A 19,940-nucleotide genomic window follows, 5' to 3' on the forward strand; every position below is an offset into this window, starting at 1 on the left:
GGTGGGGTTCCGTCCATTCAAACACCACCTGAGGCTGCTGAGGTTCATTCTACACCAAAAGGATCGACTCCGGTTGAATCCCTTGCAACTGATGCTGACGGTTATCATCTTGACGCTCAAGTTTCTGGTTCCAGCCTTAGCAGCGGAGGGTCGTTTTCGCAACAGGTGCCGCAAGCAAATCCAACATGCCTGGTTCAAGAAAATGAAGTTGAGATGATCTACAATCCTTTCCGTATGGAGAACCCGTATGGGGTTTCCTTATTGTAGTGGTCTTTTTTCTGTTTATGATTTATAATCTGCTAAACGTGTAAACAATTTTTCAAACAAGCTACAATCTGTAAGGAACACTTTGCCAATTTATCAATAAAATCATGTTTGTGGCTATCAAATTCCTACCTTTATTCTCAACTGTTGGCGCTGTTCGTTCTACAACATGATGTCGTATTGTATTGACAGTGGGTTTATCGTTTATATATGTTTGGTCCTATTAATATTATTAATTCTGATAGTTATCAATAATAGTGCTGCAAGATTTAACCGCACAGTGTTCTTGTCTCTTAGGTTCCTGTTGTTTTATATCAGTTTTGCTTGAACTGTTTCTGACCCCATTAATTATCAATGTAAGAAGTTGTAGCTCTGAGGAGCTTAAGGTTTATTTCCAAGTGAAAGCATTGCCTTGTTCTTCCATTGTAAAGACCCCAAACCCAAGCAACCTTATAAATCTTATTTTAAACAGATACACCAGCTCACAAAAAACTTTGCTAAATTAAGGAGGTAGCTTGAGCTATACAGTTAGGCATTAAAAAGATAGACATATAGTTTAACAAAAGCGAAGAAAGAACAGTTTTAAGAAGACAAACTGATCTTCCAGCCATGCTTAGTAGCATCCTTTTCCACATTTCCAATCTTGCATGAATTTTATTAATCAATGTTACAATGTTCAACAGCCAAAAAATCATTTAGCAGCAACACACTAAAAGAATTCTTAAAGGGGAAATTTCCAGAATAATAACTAAAAATAATGCAGTAAAAATAATAATAACAAGGCAAGGACTTCAATAACATGGAACAGAAAAGAAAAAAATCAGAGTAAAACTAAAATCCAAACGTATTAATTGCAATGTTTAGGTATAGATATCTACAACTGTAACTACAATCCCAAATATAATATAAATAATGTAGGATTTAAAACCGAAAAGTGCTTTTTCTAAAATCTCTCTAATTTTAGGGCCTAACATCAATTTTTTTTTTTTAGTAAAAAACCTTTTCAGATATGAATTTTTGACTAATTATTAAGTTTATGAGTATTATTTTTAGAGAAAGGCACAATATTTAAGAGAATTTTTAAATAAATAAGTCTCTTATTTTCTAGGATTGATATTGAATTAAAATATAAATGACAAATGTAAATTTTGTTTGAATGGAGATGGTAAATGTGACATCATTTTTTTTTTAAGCATAAATAAATCTTTTATCTGAAATTTCTGAGATCGGTACAACCATAGAATTTTTAGTATTCTTTAATATTAGAAGGAGACTCTAATTCTCTTCCCCTTTTTTTGTAGGTGCAACAGCCAGGGGTGAATCTAGAAAGACTAATGCTACCGACACCTGTCTTATTCAAGAAAATGCCAAGACTATGCAGACGGCACCTAGAAAGATGAGAAAACTATGTATATCAAAGAAGTCAAGGACGACGACTATCACAGCTGCAGCCTGCAAGCAATAACCATTTGATTCTCTTTTATACGGCTAAAAACTGTTTCTTTTGTTTTTATTTGTATCATTTTGTGTGGAGATGAAGCCGATGGATAATTATTTTCTGTAGTATTTCATTGCTCAAGCACACCACCGCAGTCCACAGACTAGCGTTTTTTGACCGACAGGTTAGGTAGGGCATCTTCTTTGCAAATTCCTCGGACTCTCTGCTTGACAGGGCATAAATATGTCGACGATGCATTGGATCATCACCTGCAAATACGAAGAAGAACGACAGGAGGGGGAGGAGAAGAAGGATGTCATGTAAGTAACTTAAGCATTCAACTTCTTTCTTAATTCTCCTTCTTATCTAACTAATTTGGGTCTGTGCAAGAACTAAAACTGTTCTTTTTCTCCTTTCGTCTCTCATTTTGTGTGAATAGTGTTTTGTGTGGAGTTGCTTTTCTATTTTTTGTTAATTTGAATTTTTTAACTAATTTATTAAAGATATCATAATAGCCAGACCCTAGTTTTTTTAAGATTTTCTTTCATACCTTTCATTGATTAATATCCTAAAAAAATTCAATAACTTATACAGGGAAAAAAAATGAATTTACGTCCACTCAAAATGCCAAACGTTAAATATCTAAAAGAATCTAGTGGACCGTGAAGGTCAATATAGAGCTACGACTGTTAACGCTCTATTCTGAGCAAATGGACCATCACCACCCCACCTACCATCACATTCAATGCTTCCAATGGCAGAAGAATACATTGTACTATGCGAGACTTGTCATGTGAGTAGTTTTTTGAGACTTGTGAGGTGGAAATCAACTTTGAGTGATCTTCAATTTCTTCTTCTTCTTCTTCTGGTAATGAAATGAGGAATTTTGGATTGTGTGGTTTTATTGACTTAATTAAGATGTTTTTCATCAAAATCAACGCAGCTTTGCCGTCGTTATGGGCAATCCTTCTGTTTTTCCTGTTTCTACTGTGCCCTGCTACATCAAGCCTTCACAGTCGTCAGAGTGGTTCAACCAAATTTAGACACCAAGCAGTAGTGGCACGCCACGGTGCTGTAGCTACTGATGATGGTAGATGTTCCAGAATCGGGATTGATGTTCTTCGTGAAGGAGGTCATGCTGTCGATGCCGCTGTAGCTGCTTCTCTTTGTTTGGGAGTTGTGAGCCCAGCATCAAGCGGCATCGGTGGAGGAGACTTTATGCTTATCAGACTTGCCAGCGGGGAGGTACATGCCTATGACATGAGAGAAACTGCCCCAATGCAAGCTTCTGAGGTACTGAGGATTCTGACAAGTCTTTCCTAGAATATATGTGATGACCATCTTGAGTACAAAATATCGACACCAATAAAGGGAAAACATGTTACAATTTGGCACATCAACAAATGAATAGTAACAGGTTTTTCCTTCATTTTTTTCCATTGATTTGGCAGTATTTTGGAGTATGGCGATTCCTTCCTCTCTCCATCGTTTTCTTCCCAATAGACCAGTAGTGTTTTCAGAACATTCGGAGTCAATATGTATATATATATAGATTACCTCACTTGCATTAGCTGCTGTCCAAGTTATATTGCTGATTGGTAATTGCCACTGTTTTAAGTCTTGTTTTGTTGATAGATGCACATCCACTTTGTGGAGAGCTTCCACTGGAGGCAAACGGAATTTTTCATTTGAAAGATCCAGCAAGGGCTGAATGTCGCCATCTGCCATGCTTTTCAGTCCTTTTATTGAAAATTCAACCATTTATTGTCTGGCATTTCTCGATTTATCCCCCAAGAATACAATTTCTCCATGTGGTTCAAATCTTCTGCATATGCTTTCACATTCAGGCCATGCATCCTGATATGGTGTGTATCGATTTATCACCAAGGAAATTGGGGGTACGACGTAGCCTACTGTCCGTATATTTTTGAATCGCTTCTAATATTGATTTTGCAAATGCAATGTGCCTTGTGCTAAAACCAAGACGCTTCTAGAAACTATATCTAATTACTTTTTTGTTGCGAATATACTTTTCTGCTTTCGTGTTTTCATTTTGTTTTATTTGTTGGGAAAACTGATAGATTCAAGATTGATAGGTTTCTGGACTGTGCTATGTACTAAATAATCTGTTCACCCATTTTTCGCAGAATATGTATGATGGAAATGCTACTCTAAAAGCAAGAGGTGCCCTATCCATAGCTGTCCCAGGGGAACTTGCTGGCCTTTACAAATCGTGGAAACATTATGGAAGGCTCCCATGGGAAAGGCTTGTAAGGCCAGCTGAGAAGCTAGCTCGCAGAGGATTCAAGATTTCACGATACCTCCGCATGCAGATGGAAAAGACAAAACCAGGTATCTTGGCAGATGAAGGGCTTCGCAACGTTTTTACATCAAATGGTGATCTCTTGCAACAAGGTGATATCTGTTACAACAAGAAACTAGCGGACACGTTAAGAACAATTTCGAAAGGAGTGGGGGCCTTTTATAATGGACCAATAGGTTTCAATTTAGTAAGAGATGTTCAGAAACTTGGAGGGATACTGACAATAGAAGACTTGCGGAGGTATAAAGTCAGAGTTAGAGAACCCATCATCACTAACATCCTAGGCTACAAAATAATTGGAATGCCTCCCCCTTCTTCAGGGGGTGCTTCAATGATGCTTGTAAGTGCACCTCTGTGCCTGTTTATCTTCTGGCTTTAGAGAGCAAAAATACAAAAAACACCAATAATCTAGGATCACTGTTCCCTTTGCCACAGATTCTGAACATTCTTGCCCGATACGAAGTGCCGGAAGGCATTTCTGGTCCCCTTGGGTTCCATCGACTAGTTGAATCTTTAAAGCATGCGTTCGCTGTGAGGATGAAGCTTGGCGATCCTGACTTTGCTGATGTTGCTCAAGTCGTATCAGATATGATCTCTCCCAAATTTGCAGAAGAGTTGAAGAAAACCATTTATGACAACATGACTTTTGATCCTGGTCATTATGGTGGAAGGTAAACAGAGTAGCAACTGTAGCATAAAATTTGTTTTTGCACACAAATAACTGAATATTTTCTAATATACATTAATTCCCTTTATGTTCATGTTCAATTGCAAGAACCTGTAAAATTTTATGTTGATTAGGAGTGGATGATCCTGAAAACCATTGTTAGATGATAGGTAGTTCATTGCTTGATTACGTTATTGAATTTTTCCTCAAACTTACACGGTGCATTTCCTAATTCTTCACATGATCCATTCGCTGGGTGGTTTGGAAAAACAGAACATGATGGGCAATTCATTGCTTTATAATGTTACTGAGAGAGGCAAAGTAGTTCCTCCAGATTGTCCGAACTCCCAACATTTTCAGTATCGTGGCACGTGCTGAAAGATGCAGTATAAGTTATTCCGACAATCTATATTCTGTACCTATCATCTTTACCAAGTTCTGCGTTTTGACAGGTGGAACCAGATTAATGATCATGGCACGAGTCATATATCCATCGTAGATAGCGAGCGGAATGCTGTCTCCATGACCAATACTGTGAATGCATACTTTGGGGCACAGATACTTTCTCCAAGTACAGGAATAGTTCTGAATAATGAAATGGATGATTTCTCCATGCCTGGGAATAATACAGGGCATGTTCTACCACCTGCACCTCCTAATCTCATCAGGCCTGGGAAGAGACCATTATCATCCATGACACCTACTATTGTGCTGAAGGTCTGCAGCTTTGTGATTTCTTTTGCTCAAACAGAAACAGATGGCCAATTATGATTTCCAACATTTTAAAGGCTTGGGGGGCAGGGGTTTCCGGTCTCAAATGAACCATAGCGCCGGCCCACAGTCATGCTCAAACAGATACAGACTGTGATACTCGATTATAAATTGTATATGAACTACTGTTATGTTTATATATAATTCCATTTAAACTTTGACCCTGACACCATCCTTGTTTTTCATTATTTCAAGACCTTCTGCACATTTTAACACTGCAATTTTTTTTTGTCTTGTGCATCCCTCCACAGGACGAGCAACTGAAAGGTGTGGTGGGCGCAAGTGGGGGATCCATGATCATTGCCGGGACTACGGAGGTTCTCTTAAATCATTTTGCGAAGGGAATGGATCCACTCTCTTCTGTCTTGGCTCCAAGAGTCTATCATAAGGTTTTATCTAATCCCAAGCTGCTAAATTTTCTCTTTTACTGCTTTTGCAAGCACACCAAGTTTAGTAGCTTTGCATTCTTACCCTTTGTGTGATCTCCTGACATTGGAGGGACTCCTGAAAAACTTTTTCTTGAAAAAATTATGGATGAGATGGGATCTAGGTCTTAGCATTTTGTAGAACAAGCTGATGCAAAAGTTGCATCCACTCTGTCTTCATAAAGAGTTGATGGTCCTAGATAGGTTCATCTTTGTTTGTGAAAAAAGATCCCACGATCGAGTACTAGCTGATTTCCAGCCTTACCTGAAATCTGATAGCTTTTTTTTTTTTTTTCTTGATTGTGATGAACTTAGTGGCTTCATTTCTAACCTTACTAGAAACCTGATAAACTGTCACACGTGTATGCAGCTAACTCCCAACGTAGTACAGTATGAGAATTGGACAACAGTGTACGGCGAACACTTCGAACTCCCGGCGGATGTCAGGGCATTCCTCCAGAAAAGAGGCCATGACCTGGAAGGCATTGCTGGTGGAACCATTTGCCAATTTATTGTTCAGGATTTAGAGGCTGCAGAAGGAAATAAGCTCATGGGAAAGCTGGTAGGAGTTAGTGATCCAAGGAAAGGAGGGTTGCCTGCTGGTTATTAAAGTCGTGAGCTGATTTTAGAATACACATAAAAGGGTTACCTTTTTTTTCTTCCATTTAAATTATAAACAAACTAATTAGTTAAGTAATCCACGGCATTTTCCCTATTTTGCCCCTCTCGACACAAAAATAAAGCCTTGAAATGGGGATATTTTTGTCTTTTCATATCAACACAAATGCCTTTTAAGAAATCATTCGGGCACAAATGTTTTTTTTTTTTATTAGTTTTTTATAGGCCAAAAAAATTGTTGATTAATTTTTTTTTATTTTTATTTATACCCTTTGTCCTTTAGATGACATGTGTTGCAACAAGACAATTAAATACGCTTTTGGCTTGCTTTCATCTTTTTCCTAGAGGGTGTTTTGGGTTGTGGTAGCGGTTGCTTTTCAAATAGATTTTTTCGTGCCTTAAAAGCATGCCAATAATGTTTTTTTTTTTTTTTTTTAACATCAGCACATTCCAAAAAGTACAAATCGTACTCAATTTTAGCAAAAAAAAAAAAATTTTGAATTTTTGAAAACCCTTTGGCCCACCTTATGCCAAAAAGGCACTTAGTGGCTTGCTTGCATCGCTCGAAGAAGGTCTCCTCTTTTTTTATATCCATTTCTTTATTAGAGAGCCAAAGCTTGACTTTACTAAAAAAATAGAGAAATAAAATGATATTCAGTGTATAAAAAAACCTTGAGTTTGGGGTTTAAGAGAAAAAGAGAGTTTTAAGGGTTTTTTTTATGCTGTTATGCATTGAAGAGCAAGACAGTTGCTATGAAAAAAGAGATAAAGAGCAAGATAATGCAAGATAATTGCCAAAAAAATAAAGTCGGGTCTTAGTAAAGTTTATCCAGGTTTACCGAGTTTTATCAAGCCAAATCTCTAGTTTTTTTTTACTTAGACCTTACCTGATCTCGGGTTAACTTAGTCGATCGAGTTTCAAAACTATAAAAATAATTAAAAAAATATATAAAAAGTAATGGTTTAATGGGCTAAATCAAGGTTTTTTTACTAAATTTACTAATACTATGGTGACATGACTATTCAAAGTTTGAAAATCAACATGATGTAATTTAGATGTCACCAAGCTAATCCTATCATATTTTCACCTCTGTAAGACTTAAGTTGGCTTGATAAATTAAGAGTCTGTTATTGTATTTTAATTTTTTTTAAAACATAATTATTTTATTTCAAATTAAATGTTTTGATATTTTAATATTGTTTTAATATATTGATTTTTAAAATAATTTTTTTTTAAATAACCACCACACACTCTATCAAATAAATTCTAAAAAAGTTTTCAAATAGCTTTTCGTGCCGAAATACATGCCAATGATGTTTTTTCATTTTTTAAACATCATTTTTGACATTAACACATCAAAATGATCCAAAAAGTACAAACCAAACTTAATTTTAACAAAAAAAAAAATTTTAATTTAGGCAAAACACCGTTTGAAATGCAATATCAAACGGTGTCTAACTCAATAATTTCCTAACTTGTCAATTTTAAACATGACATAGTAAATCAACACAATATTCTATTGATTTAAGATTTAACCGAGTCAAGTCAAAGAAATATATATATATATATATATATATATATATATAAAATTGATGTTTTAGACTAATTTTTTTAAAATCAAAAGCTGGGTTAATCATCCCAGATCAATCCCCTAATCCGTAAGGATCAACAACCGGATAGGCCTAATTCATATAGTGGAAAACCAACCTTAAGATTAATTAGAAAATAGGCGGGATAACCTTCCGTCCCAAAAATTCGCCCACAGTAATCCTTCCAAGTTCCAAGAGTTACTTTGGCGCCAAAAATTCAAAAAACACTAAATTAATAATTAATTCCTAAACAATTAATTAGCCAATCAATCAAATCAATCGAAAGTCATAATAACCCATGCCCTATTCTCTATTCTTTCCCTACTTTATTCCACACACAAAAACATAAATAAATTAATAAACCCAATTTTTTACAGCACTTTTTAAAACAGACAGTGTCTGAAAACTCTGCCTCTCTTATTAGAATTGTACTGTGACGTAATTAATTTTTAAAGTGTTTTTTTAAAATATATTAGAATAATATTTTTTTATTTTTTTAAAATTTATTTTTAATATTAATATATTAAAATAATTTAAAAATATAAAAAAAATACTTAAAAAAAAATTTAAATTTTTGACATACCGCGGCAGCCGCTTTTACAAACGGGTTCTTTTTTTTTTTTTTTTTTTTTTAATTATAAAAACAACTCAGTGTGCCACTCTCAGTAAAGCTTCACCCTTTCTAAAACAAGAAACTCAAGTCTCTCCTTTTTGTTTCTCTTTTTTTTTTTTTTTGTCCTGCTAAAAGCTTGAATATTTTGTGATGACAAGAGTCGGGAAGCGGCAGAGACCGGCGACATCGACGGAGGGGGTGATGGAGGAAGCTGCGGAGAATGGTGGGCCTGAGGAGGAAGTGAAGGAAAGCGGGGGTTTGTTTGAAAGTAGTGAAAATGAAGGGAAAGTGGAGGAAACTTGTCATTTCGATAAGGAGGGTGTCTCAAATAAGGGAAATAGGGAGTGGAAGGTAAAGGAGAGTGAGAGTAGAGTTAGTGAAGAAGAAAGGGAAGGTAATGGTGTGGAGGAAGGGCGAGAAGGTGATATGAAGGAGAATGTGAATACGGGTAAAAAGAAAAAGAAGGGAAAGAAGAAAGAAAATGAACATGAGGAGTTGGAGGGGGTTTTAAGGGAGGCGAATAGTAAGAAAAAAGCAAAGGAGAGTGAGAGTAAAGTTAATGAAGAGGATAGGGAAGGTAATGGCGTGGAGGAAGGAAAAGAATGTAATTTGAAGGAGAATGCGAAAGAAGGTAGAAAGAAGAGGAAGGGAAAAAAGAAAGAAAGTGATAATGAAAAGGGGGTCTCATCTGTTGTGAAAGAGAAGAAAAGGGTGAAATTTGCTGAGAAAGAGGTGGCGAGTGTGGAAGAAGGCGAATTTGGTGATAAAAGTGAAGTGGGGTTTGTGAAGAAGGAAGATAGAGGGTTAGCTTGGAAGGAAAAACAGGAGGCGGGCACTGAGGAAGAAAAAGAGATAGCCGTAGATAATGGAAAAGAAGGTAAATTTGATGGGAAAAGGGAAGAGAAAGGGAAAATGAAGAGGGAGAAGAAGGGAGGTAAATTCAGGAATCAGGAGGTGGATGACGAGGAAGGGAAAGAGATTGGAGAGCTGGGAGTTGAAGGGAAGGAAAAAGTGAGTTTTGATGAGAATGAAGGAGAGAACGGGGAAGGTGGGGGGGATGAGGAAAGTGAAGGGCTTTCTACAAAGAACAGTGAAAAGGGTGTGAAGAAGGGAGCTGAATTAGGTAATGAGGAGGAGGAGAGCGAGGAGGAGGAGACTGTTGTCGGCGTGGAAGAGAATGGAGGTCCATTAAAGAAGAGGCCTAGGAAAAATGAGAAGAAGGTGAATTATGCTGAGATTGATAGTGCATTAAATGAGGTAGTGCTTGGGGAGAAACATAGGAAGAGCAGGAAGAAGGATGGAGTCTCGGAGAGTAGAAAGAAGAAAGCACTCTTGGAGAATGATGGACTGGAACGTGAGAAAAAGAGTGAAAATGGTGATGTAAACAACGAGGAGAAGGGAACTGTATTGGATAATGAGGAGGTGGAGAGTGAGGAGGGGAAGGAGGCTGTTGTTGGTGTGGAAGAGAATGGAGGTCCCTTAAAGAAGAGGCTGAGGAAAACTGAGAAAAAGGTGAATTATGCTGAGATTGATAATGCATTAGACGAGGTAGTGTTTGGGGAGAAGCATAGGAAGAGCAGGAAGAAGGTGAATTATGCTGAGATTGATAATGCATTAGACGAGGTAGTGTTTGGGGAGAAGCATAGGAAGAGCAGGAAGAAGGTGGGAGTCTCGGAGAGTAGACAGAAGAAAGGGGTCTCGGAGTGTGATGGATTGGAAAGTGAGAAAAAGAGGGAAAACGGTGATGTGAATAGTGGGAAAAAGAGAGTGAGTCAAAAAGGGAAAAAGAAGCAGGAGGTGCGGGAGAAAATTAAAGGAGAAGAAGAAATGGAAGAAAGTGGTGAAGGCAAAGGTGAAGGAGATTCTTTGGTGATTTGCACTGGGACAGGTTATGGGCCCAGGAGTCAGAAAGACCAAGTTGGGCAGAGCAGCAAATCCTGGCGCACTAGTCAGGTAACTAATCTATTTGGTTTATTGTTGATATTGTCTGTTTGATTAACTAATGGCTGTTTACGTCCTGGAATTTGGATTTGCAGTTCACTGAGGAAGCGTGTTTAATGTGCCACCAATGCCAGAGAAGTGATAAAGGCCGTGTCATTCGATGCCTGAAATGTAAAAGGAAGCGCTATTGTATCCCCTGCTTAACAAAATGGTATTGTTTACGATTATTTGCATTATCTCTTGTAATCTTTTGTTCTCTCATTGTACGTGTATTCAAATATATTTGTAAAGGGTGGTATTTTTTAATCTAAATTAACTCTCAATTATGCATTTAATGTAAGATATTGATTTGTAGTTCATCCTATTGTTTGCTGTGAATTTCATGAATTTGTATGTTATTACCTAGCTTGTGCTTTCCTTTTCTCATGCATGCTTATGCTTGCGAAATGTTATAATGGGGCGAGCTTCTCGTGCTTTGGTTCTTTTCTTCTATCCGAGATTTATTTTGTTTTTCAACGAAAATTATATGGAGGAAATAGTTTACTGTTAGAACACGTGATAACATGCATGATCTGTGTGTACTGATAGATCTAATCCAATTTCAATCCAACTCATTCGCAACATGACATTCTGGATACAAGTAAATAAGCATATGATGTACTGTTTTGAAATTTTAGCACCTGCTTGGACAATCAACAAGAAAACGACATGGCTTAGACATGTTTTAGTGAGTTTCAATCATCTTGAAAATGTCTATGGTTTAATCCCTCTAACATTGATTTCGTTGCTTAAGGAACTCTTGGTTTATGTTGTAGGTATCCTAAGATGACAGAGGATGATATCGCTAGTGCTTGTCCAGTTTGTCTTGGAAATTGCAACTGTAAATCTTGTTTGCGTCTAGATGCGCCCGTAAAAGTATGTTATCTAATTTTGCAGATCAATCTTCTTTATGTATTTGTTAATGATTTTAATTGTAAGTGTGAGATGTAACAACTTTACCTCTTGTCTGCAGGACCTGAAAAATTTAAACCTGGAAGTAAGCGAAGAAGAAGAAGTGCAGCACTCTAAGTTTTTACTTTGTTCACTTCTTCCATTTCTGAAGCGGTTAGATGCAGAGCAAATGACGGAGAGAGAAATTGAGGCTAGGATAAGGGGTATTCTTTCGTTTCAAATATTTGGAATTGATTTCATAAGCAATAAATATTTTTCAATGATTCAGTTTAAATTTCAAAATGGTATTCGTTTAAGTATGTCTGAAATTGATAAAAAATAAATTTTGCATAAAAAAGTGTTGCTCTTATGGGATGAAATGATTGTCTGTTGTTTTGATGGTCATATTCCCAAATCTTGTGATTATTTTTTCTTTATTTGTCATGATTTGTGTTTTAAGAATAAATCTTTTCATTATATATTATGTTCTGTGTTTTTCTTTTTGATTGGATGTAGAAGACCTTTCTTTTAGTTATACTTGCAGTTACTCCAAACTAAAAGTTGCATTAACAAATGATTGGTTATAGACTTCTAAGAAATTAATCATGAGCATGCACTCTATGCATGTGCTTGTGCCGCTTGTTGGTGCAGAGATGTCTGTCTATCTATGTTTTATGATGAGCATGCTTTATGAATGAGTGGGTAGCTGAAGGGTGCTTGTCCTTCTATTTATAGAGAGTTGGCCTTCTTGCTTGTCAGATCACTAATAGTTTATTTCTTCAGGTGTGCCACCTGCAGACTTGCAGATAGAAAATGCTAGCTGCCCTGCAGATGAACGCATGTTCTGGTAAGTTCTTTTTGAGATATCGAAGTTTCTCACCATTTCTTTTTCTAGGTAAGATTTGATACAAACCCACCTTTTGTGTTTTTTTTTTTTTCAGTGATAATTGCCGAACTTCTATTTTTGATTATCACAGAAGTTGCTCAAATTGCTCTTCTGATCTTTGTCTTCTCTGTTGCCGTGAGATCCGTGCTGGATGCTTGCAAGGTGGTGGGCCGGATGTGGTTATGGAGTATATTGACAGGGGATTTAAGTATATGCATGGTGAACATGAGGAAATAAAAGATGAATTGCTGGCTGGTTCGCCTAAAAAGACTGTCTCTGAGAATTTTATAGGGCCAAAGTCTGGATGGAAAGCGAATGAAGATGGAAGCATTCATTGTGCTTGTGGTAGTGGCAATTTACAACTGAAATGTTTGTTCCCAAACACAGAAGTTAATTTCTCAGTTTCAGTTTCAGAGTTGGTAAAGAAAGTCGAAGATGTGTTAAAAAACTGTGAAATTGACTCTGCTAATGCTCCTGTTGAACTATGCATGTGTTTTAATTCGAATGGCAATCCTGATAGCTGTAATGGTAACGAGTTGTTAAAAGCAGCATGTCGAGAGGATTCTGATGGTAACTATTTGTTCAATCCAAAAGCCAAAGATATCAAGGAGGATGACTTGAAACATTTTCAGTTCCATTGGAAGAGAGCGGAGCCTGTGATTGTTAGCAATGTGCTTGAGACTGCTTCTGGGTTAAGTTGGGAGCCGATGGTCATGTGGCGAGCCTTCCGCCAGATCAAACATGAAAAACATGGTACACTTTTGGATGTTAAGGCAATTGAGTGCCTGAGTTGCTGTGAGGTCAGTGTATTTACCTCTTCTTTTTTGTGTTTCTGCGGTGCATTGAAGGCAAAATTTTGCCACCTTTTATTGCTTGATTTTGATGCTATTTTCTGATAATCATGGGAGGGTCTAAATCCACGATCATATAATTCAAATCCACAACAAAAGACTTTCTTTTAACCGAAACTGATTACATGTTACAAAGAGCTCGCATAACATTGTATTATAGCATTTCTTGCCCCATATTGTCTCTCACCAAGCTCGAACCACAGTAGACCTTCCTCATCCTTTCTTCTCCATAACATTCTCTTTGTGAAGCCTAAAACCCCTTGCTAGTTGCTGCATTACCTTTCAACCAAGAACCCATTTCTCATAAAACCTAGCTTTGCCATGGCTGCGCCACTACCATCTGAGCCGTCACCAAACAATCACTGCTCCTAATGCATCTGAGCTATTTCAACCACTAACAACCCAAATAATTATCACCGCCATAAGAAAAACTCAGCTACAACTTTGCTAATTGAAATTGGATGAGTTTTTCAAATAGTTCTGGCAAATTTTTGGTAGACTTCATTATCTCAATTGATCTCTTTCCTGTTGAGCACAAATATTTTGATGCTATTTTCTGATAACTATGGCTGTGAATCATTCTCCATTTATCTTGATAACTATGCGTGCAATCTGTATTGAAATGTCATCACTTGTTATGATCTTTAGCATGAAGCTCAATTCTTGATGAACGCAGGTAGAAATTAATGTCCATAAATTCTTTACTGGTTACACGGAGGGAAGGTTTGATGGTAAAAATTGGCCTCAGATACTGAAGCTGAAAGACTGGCCCCCATATAAAACATTTGGTGAAAGTTTGCCACGACATGATGTTGAATTCACCTGTTGTTTGCCCTTCAAGGAGTATAGTGATCGCCGCAGTGGACCTTTAAACCTTGCTATCAGGTTGCCTCAGAATTCTTTGAAGCCAGACATGGGGCCGAAGACATATATTGCTTATGGATTTCCTATAGAGCTTGGGCGTGGAGATTCTGTTACCAAGCTTCATTGTGACATGTCTGATGCGGTATGTTTGTTTCCTTTATTCTTGTTCAGATAAAAGAAGATATAGTAGTGACAGAAAGAGAATGAAAGGTTAGAAATCAATAAGAATGACACATCCTTCTGAAAAAGGCTGAAAGGTGAATTCCATAACAAAAGTTATGACAACTTAAAATTTCCTTAGTGTGCCATGTTCAGTTTTTCTTGGAGGCCACATTTTAATTGCTGACTTACAAAGCCATGCTTTAATTACTTTTATTCTGTAGATATCACAGGCTTAGATTTGGGAGCTTTGAAAACTATAGTCAGGGATCAGCATCGTGTCTTGTTCCAAATATTGCATAAAAAATCAAGAAAGTGACTTTAAGCAGCATAGGGTATTTTCAGTAGTGATACTCAACTAACTGTTGTATGATACTCTTTGTATGAGTTGTGTTTGAATTTTTTTCCAACCTGCTTAGAGAAAAGGTAATATTTTTTGGTCTGCAAACATGAGGTTGCAAACTTGATGCTTGAACGCAAGCTCTCAGTGAGAAAACGTTCAAGAACTGTCAGATTTCTCTCACTAGGATTCTGCTGGGATGGGGCAATGACAAATGGTCTTTTTGTTAATGATAGATTTTCATATATTCTGACATAGAAAAATTTAAGACTTGAAATGTGGAATTTTTCCTTTTTCCCGCCAGCAGTGAATCTTGATATTATAGTATCTACATGTGCATGGGCTATCAAGATTGGGATCTGAAATAATTATTTAACCTCATGATTGGTCTTTTATTCATGATTATTTTGTGCACAACAAATTTGCCTGCTTTAGGTGAATGTTTTAACGCATACTGCTGAGGTATCCTATAGCGATGGACAACTTGCTGAGATTCAAAATTTGAAGCTTCTTCACTTCAAACAAGACCAGAGAGAACTTTTTGGATATGATCAGAATGTGGATAAAGTTGATGTTAACGAGAATGGTGGTGTTTCTGGTAGGTCACTTAATGATTATGTGTTCATTATCTGGCGAAGTTGATGACCTGACTTCCAATTTTCTGTTTAATGGTTCTGCCTTTTCAAATTAATTAGGGAAATCTACTGAGAAGGAAGAAGTGGTTCAAGGCAAAATCTATGAGAGTGGACATTTAAATTGTGCAAATGAGTTGGAATGGCCTGACGCTTTAGATGGAGGTGCTGTTTGGGATATTTTCCGGAGAGAAGATGTTCCTAAATTGCAGGAATATCTCGATAAGCACTTCAAAGAATTTAGGCATATCCATTGTTGCCCTTTACAAAAGGTAATCGTGTGTTGGCTGTCTTGTTTACCTTTGGCCCATGGTCGTGTTAGAACTTTCAGATTTGCTTAATTCAAGGGTTTGGTAGAAACAGTCTATATTCCATGCTCAACTCTGTTGTGTATCCTAAATTCATGGTCAAGAAAATGAATTTTGTGGTAAAACTTTAGGTAACAAGGGCACCAGTTATGCACTAATGCTTTAGAAAAAAAATCTTGAATTTGTTAAAGAAATATTCTAGGGTGGGCGTGGAAAGGCACCATGAATGTTATGAATTGGTTGGGGAAAGTTGGGATGAGCATGGTAGCTGATCGAAAAGAGAGACTGTTTTGTCAAAACTGAATTAAATGGGCCAGCTAAATCGGATTACTGCTGGTTGTTTGAATTTGTAGCATATATTGCTTGCATCCTTGAAGTAACTACATGAACTACTGTTCTTTTGGTGTTGTAGGTTGTTCACTCCATACACGACCAGACATTTTATTTGACTCTAGAGCACAAGAGGAAGCTAAAAGAGGAATATGGTTAGTCCTGTAATGTATATAATGGGTTCAGTCAGTTTCTTTTTTCCTCTTGATTTCGAGGTTTATAATTATGTTACTGACACTGATGTGCAGGCATTGAACCGTGGACATTTGTCCAGAAACTTGGAGATGCTGTCTTTATTCCTGCAGGCTGTCCTCATCAAGTTAGAAACTTGAAGGTAAAATTTGCTCTGTTTTATATTTACCTGGAAATTTTGTGTGGCAATTCCTGCTGGTCAATTTTTGAGCAATGAAATTGATGGCAATGCTTTGATCCTGATCATGGAATTAGGCAACGTAGGAGGTTCAGAAATTAACAATGTCCTATTCATGGTCTCCACAACTTTGTTGCTATTTTTGTTTTGGTGTGCGCTTCTTGGTCTAATAGTGTTCCTGGTGTGCTATGGTCCGGTTCCTAAAATTTTAGGATGAGGTGGTTCCACTGAATTATTCAGTAGTTTAGATTTCTTTACATCTGATGTGGATGTAGTACTTTGATGACTTGGTGGAAGTATAATTCTCAAGGTTTCTACTGTAATGTGCTTATGTTTTTAGGTCTTGTTTTAAAAAATTGAACATTAAATCTGGGAGTTTAATTGCCATTAAGTAGTGAGCTTCCTTGTTCATGTGTTGGTTTATACCAGTGGAACATGCACACAATCAGAAATGCAGACTGATTTTCCATGAAAACTAATTTATACATTTACAGTCTTGCATTAAGGTAGCTCTGGACTTTGTCTCGCCTGAAAATGTTGGTGAGTGCATACGTTTGACAGAGGAATTCCGTCTTCTCCCCCCAAATCATCAGGCCAAGGAAGACAAGCTGGAGGTATTTGTAATCTTCCTTTTATGTCTATATAATAATGAAAAGTGCTGAAACCCATTTGTCAATCTGAAGGGTATGAATCTTTGGTCATTGAGATGCTTTCCTTGAAAGTGTTGTGAATTAGAGAATGGAGTCTTTCATGTACAAGTTGGCCAATTGTATCTGTTGTGAATGTCTCTTTTTGATACTCTCTTCTTATCCATCCAAAGAGTTGGATCAATTTCTTCATTTAATCATTCTATAACACATTTAATGTAGGACCTCTGAAATCTATAATTTAGAGTTATTCTATGATGATATCCTGGTTATTGCTGAAAAGTTATAGGATCTTGTAATAAGAGAAATTGCATTGGAGTGAAAAGAGTTGATCTGGGGATGAAGTGGGGGCACTACTCTGGGTTTTTTGAGGAGTCCTGTCGTATGTATACCATGGAGAGTTTCATTTCTCCCTGGCCACCACATGTTTCACAATAGAATAATCTCTGGTGTGCTAGTAAAATCTTGCGATATGATAAACACAAGAAGAATGAAGACCAAGGACTTTCATTGCAAAATAATGAGATACTATAGAATAGCCAAGCCTGTCTGTCCAAATCATCGTTTGAACTGTAAGCGCTGCATCATTGCTCAGTATTGCCGTCTCTGGTCACAACTGTGATTTTCAACTGCTCTTGATTATTTTTATCATAACTGACACGATCTTTACCTTATGGCACCATAAAAACCCACAACCAGTGCCCATACATTCTTTTTTTTTGGTTGCACTGCATTTTACTCTTGGTCACTTGTTGATCATGCACTGACTAAACCTGGCTGGGTTTCTGATGCAGATAAAGAAAATGTTACTTCATGCTGCGAGACGCGCTGTAGATTTTCTGATGAAGGATGGAAGGTGAGTCACTAACCATTCATGCTTGATTTTTAAATTAGTACTCAGCATATTCGTATTTCAGTTCTTTCTTTCCCTTTTTTATTAAATCATTGCCAAAAGGTTTTTTAAAAAATATGCTCATGTCATTAGTTTGGAATGACGCGGCCATGTACTTATGTAGCATTTTGATCTGTCTATGACAGGGTATGGTGTGTAATAAGTGAAAAAATGTATTCATTCTGTCCATAAAAGAATTGCTCATTAAATGCAAGTGATTCCACTGAAGGAAAACAGTGAAGTGAAATGTTTGATTATACTAATTGCTCAGTGGAACACTCATGAAATTAAATTGAGGAGCAAAAAGGAAAAAGATCAAATTTTTTTGTTGTTGAACGTTATTAAGGTATGCTATAATCTCTTCTTGTTAGATTTTCATGCTGCTGCTGTCGGTAAAGCAACCTTAAAGTTTGTAGCCTCTCGGTGCAAATGTGAAATGCAGATGTTTTTCTTTCTGGTCATGTGTCAAGGAAAACTGTTCACTTGGATTATTGGTTCTGAACAATCATTTGCCATGCATTTCATTGTTATTTTCTTTTGTTAAAGCAACCGAGTGTTTGAATTGTTTTATTTCAGAGTGGAGAAAACCGAGAAGGTTTGAGAGAAAGAAGGCTGGGAGGAAGAAGGGGTGACTTGCAGTGTCATCATATCCTTAGGTAGGATTTCTTTTTGTTTCAGGTGCTAGTTTTATGTTCTAGGTTCATATAGCAGTCACCGTGAAAAATCGCCTCTGTTCTCATCGGCAGTCGAGTAGATTCTCTTCTGGGATTGTTACCTGCTACAGGTTGAACATATAATTTTTGTTGAACGAGATAGAAACAGAGGAAGATGCTTTCTGTACAAGGATTGATTGGCACTGCACTAATGCTGGATGTTTCTAACTAATACTCCGTAAATGCTTGCTTTATATTTACATATCCCAGGTCATGAGTTTTATTACCCAAAAATTTCAAACTCACTTTACTAATTCTTGTGTCTGAATCTGGATGCAAGTGTCTGAGTAGTCTGCATGGCTGAAACAAGAACCGGGACGGCTGAAAATCACGGTTTGTGCCTCTAGTTTTTTCAAGCGGTGTTTTTGAGAATGTTAGCGGATGTATGTTTTTTAAATTGTTTTTTTGTTTAAAAATATATGAAAGTAATGTTTTTGATATTAGCATAAATACAAAAACATATTAATTTTAAGAACGACCTAATTAATACAAGCAATATACATCATGAGCAATTTGATTTATTACTCTTTTGTTCACTTGAGAGCTGCCCATGGCTCTATGGCTATAAACAAATCTTAATATTTAGATGGAGTTAAAAGGATCGCTACCCTGCAATGAACTAAAGAATTCTGCCCATGTTAGGACAAGGGGATCCATGATCCATGCTTCATGACAAGTACGGCAAAACATCTTGATTTGATTTTCTGCTGCTGTTCCATCTGGACTTTTTTCGTTATCAAAGTAAGATGGCAATGTCAACAAGCGTTTGCGCACATACAGTTCTTCCCTTGCTACCCTTAAACACTGAGAAAAATTGTAAGTGATGGGCACTGACTTCTATACAGGGGTGATAATTAAGATATGGGAATTTTCGAAATTTAAAACTAGGATATCTGGAGATGTCCGTTTCTGCTGTTACAAGCATCAGTTAATTAAATAGCAGTCATAAATTGCCGCCTCAGATGAGTTTCTTTGGCTTAACCTGTCCAAAATATAGCATCAATAACTTGTTTTGAGATGAAGAATCAAGACTGACTATTCATCCAGCAGAAAAGATAGGGTTTATTTCATTTCCTGTCTGTTTTTGATGCATTGTATAGCAAAAGATAATTTTTTTTTCTTGTTCCTCATGTAATATGGATTCTAATGAAGCTGAGATCTTGCTAATTAGAAAGATTATGCTTTTGAGTACTAATTGCTGCCATACTTCTATAAATAATAAATGAGTTTTGAAGTGAGATTCTTTCAATGTAATTACTTGAATTATTAAAAGAAAACGCTGTGCAACCTTCAAATAGAATTCAATGATATTTTCATTGCATGAAATAGCCTCGATTCTGCGTGCTTTGATCATGTTCATAGAAAAAA

General features: G+C 36.8%; 2 protein-coding genes across 4 annotated transcripts; both read left to right on the forward strand.

Annotated features, from left to right (window-relative positions):
- The first annotated feature begins 1,575 nt into the window (after window positions 1–1,575).
- LOC118039431 (glutathione hydrolase 1) lies at window positions 1,576–6,603 on the forward strand. Of its 3 annotated transcripts, none has more exons than XM_073409018.1 (8): window positions 1,576–2,022; window positions 2,646–2,995; window positions 3,550–3,600; window positions 3,850–4,365; window positions 4,461–4,696; window positions 5,145–5,409; window positions 5,715–5,852; window positions 6,259–6,603. In XM_073409018.1, exons 1-8 carry the CDS (start codon window positions 2,016–2,018, stop codon window positions 6,496–6,498), a joined length of 1,803 nt encoding a protein of 600 aa, XP_073265119.1. In that variant the 5' UTR covers window positions 1,576–2,015; the 3' UTR covers window positions 6,499–6,603. The 3 variants fall into 3 exon arrangements, with proteins under 3 accessions (XP_073265119.1, XP_073265118.1, XP_073265117.1); XM_073409017.1 differs by lacking the exon at window positions 1,576–2,022 and adding an exon at window positions 2,127–2,495; XM_073409016.1 differs by lacking the exon at window positions 1,576–2,022 and having other exon boundaries at window positions 2,502–2,995.
- Window positions 6,604–8,773: 2,170 nt separating this feature from the next.
- Window positions 8,774–18,774, forward strand: LOC118039404 (lysine-specific demethylase JMJ29). Its single transcript, XM_035046095.2, has 14 exons — window positions 8,774–10,662; window positions 10,746–10,861; window positions 11,466–11,565; window positions 11,663–11,804; window positions 12,364–12,427; window positions 12,522–13,266; window positions 13,994–14,323; window positions 15,116–15,278; window positions 15,376–15,584; window positions 16,033–16,105; window positions 16,199–16,284; window positions 16,815–16,934; window positions 17,762–17,823; window positions 18,436–18,774. The coding sequence occupies exons 1-14, from the start codon at window positions 8,860–8,862 to the stop codon at window positions 18,458–18,460; spliced, it is 4,038 nt and encodes a 1,345-aa protein (XP_034901986.1). The 5' UTR covers window positions 8,774–8,859; the 3' UTR covers window positions 18,461–18,774.
- Window positions 18,775–19,940: the final 1,166 nt, after the last annotated feature.

Source organism: Populus alba, chromosome 5, assembly GCF_005239225.2.
Source record: "Populus alba chromosome 5, ASM523922v2, whole genome shotgun sequence".
Lineage (NCBI taxonomy): Eukaryota > Viridiplantae > Streptophyta > Magnoliopsida > Malpighiales > Salicaceae > Populus > Populus alba.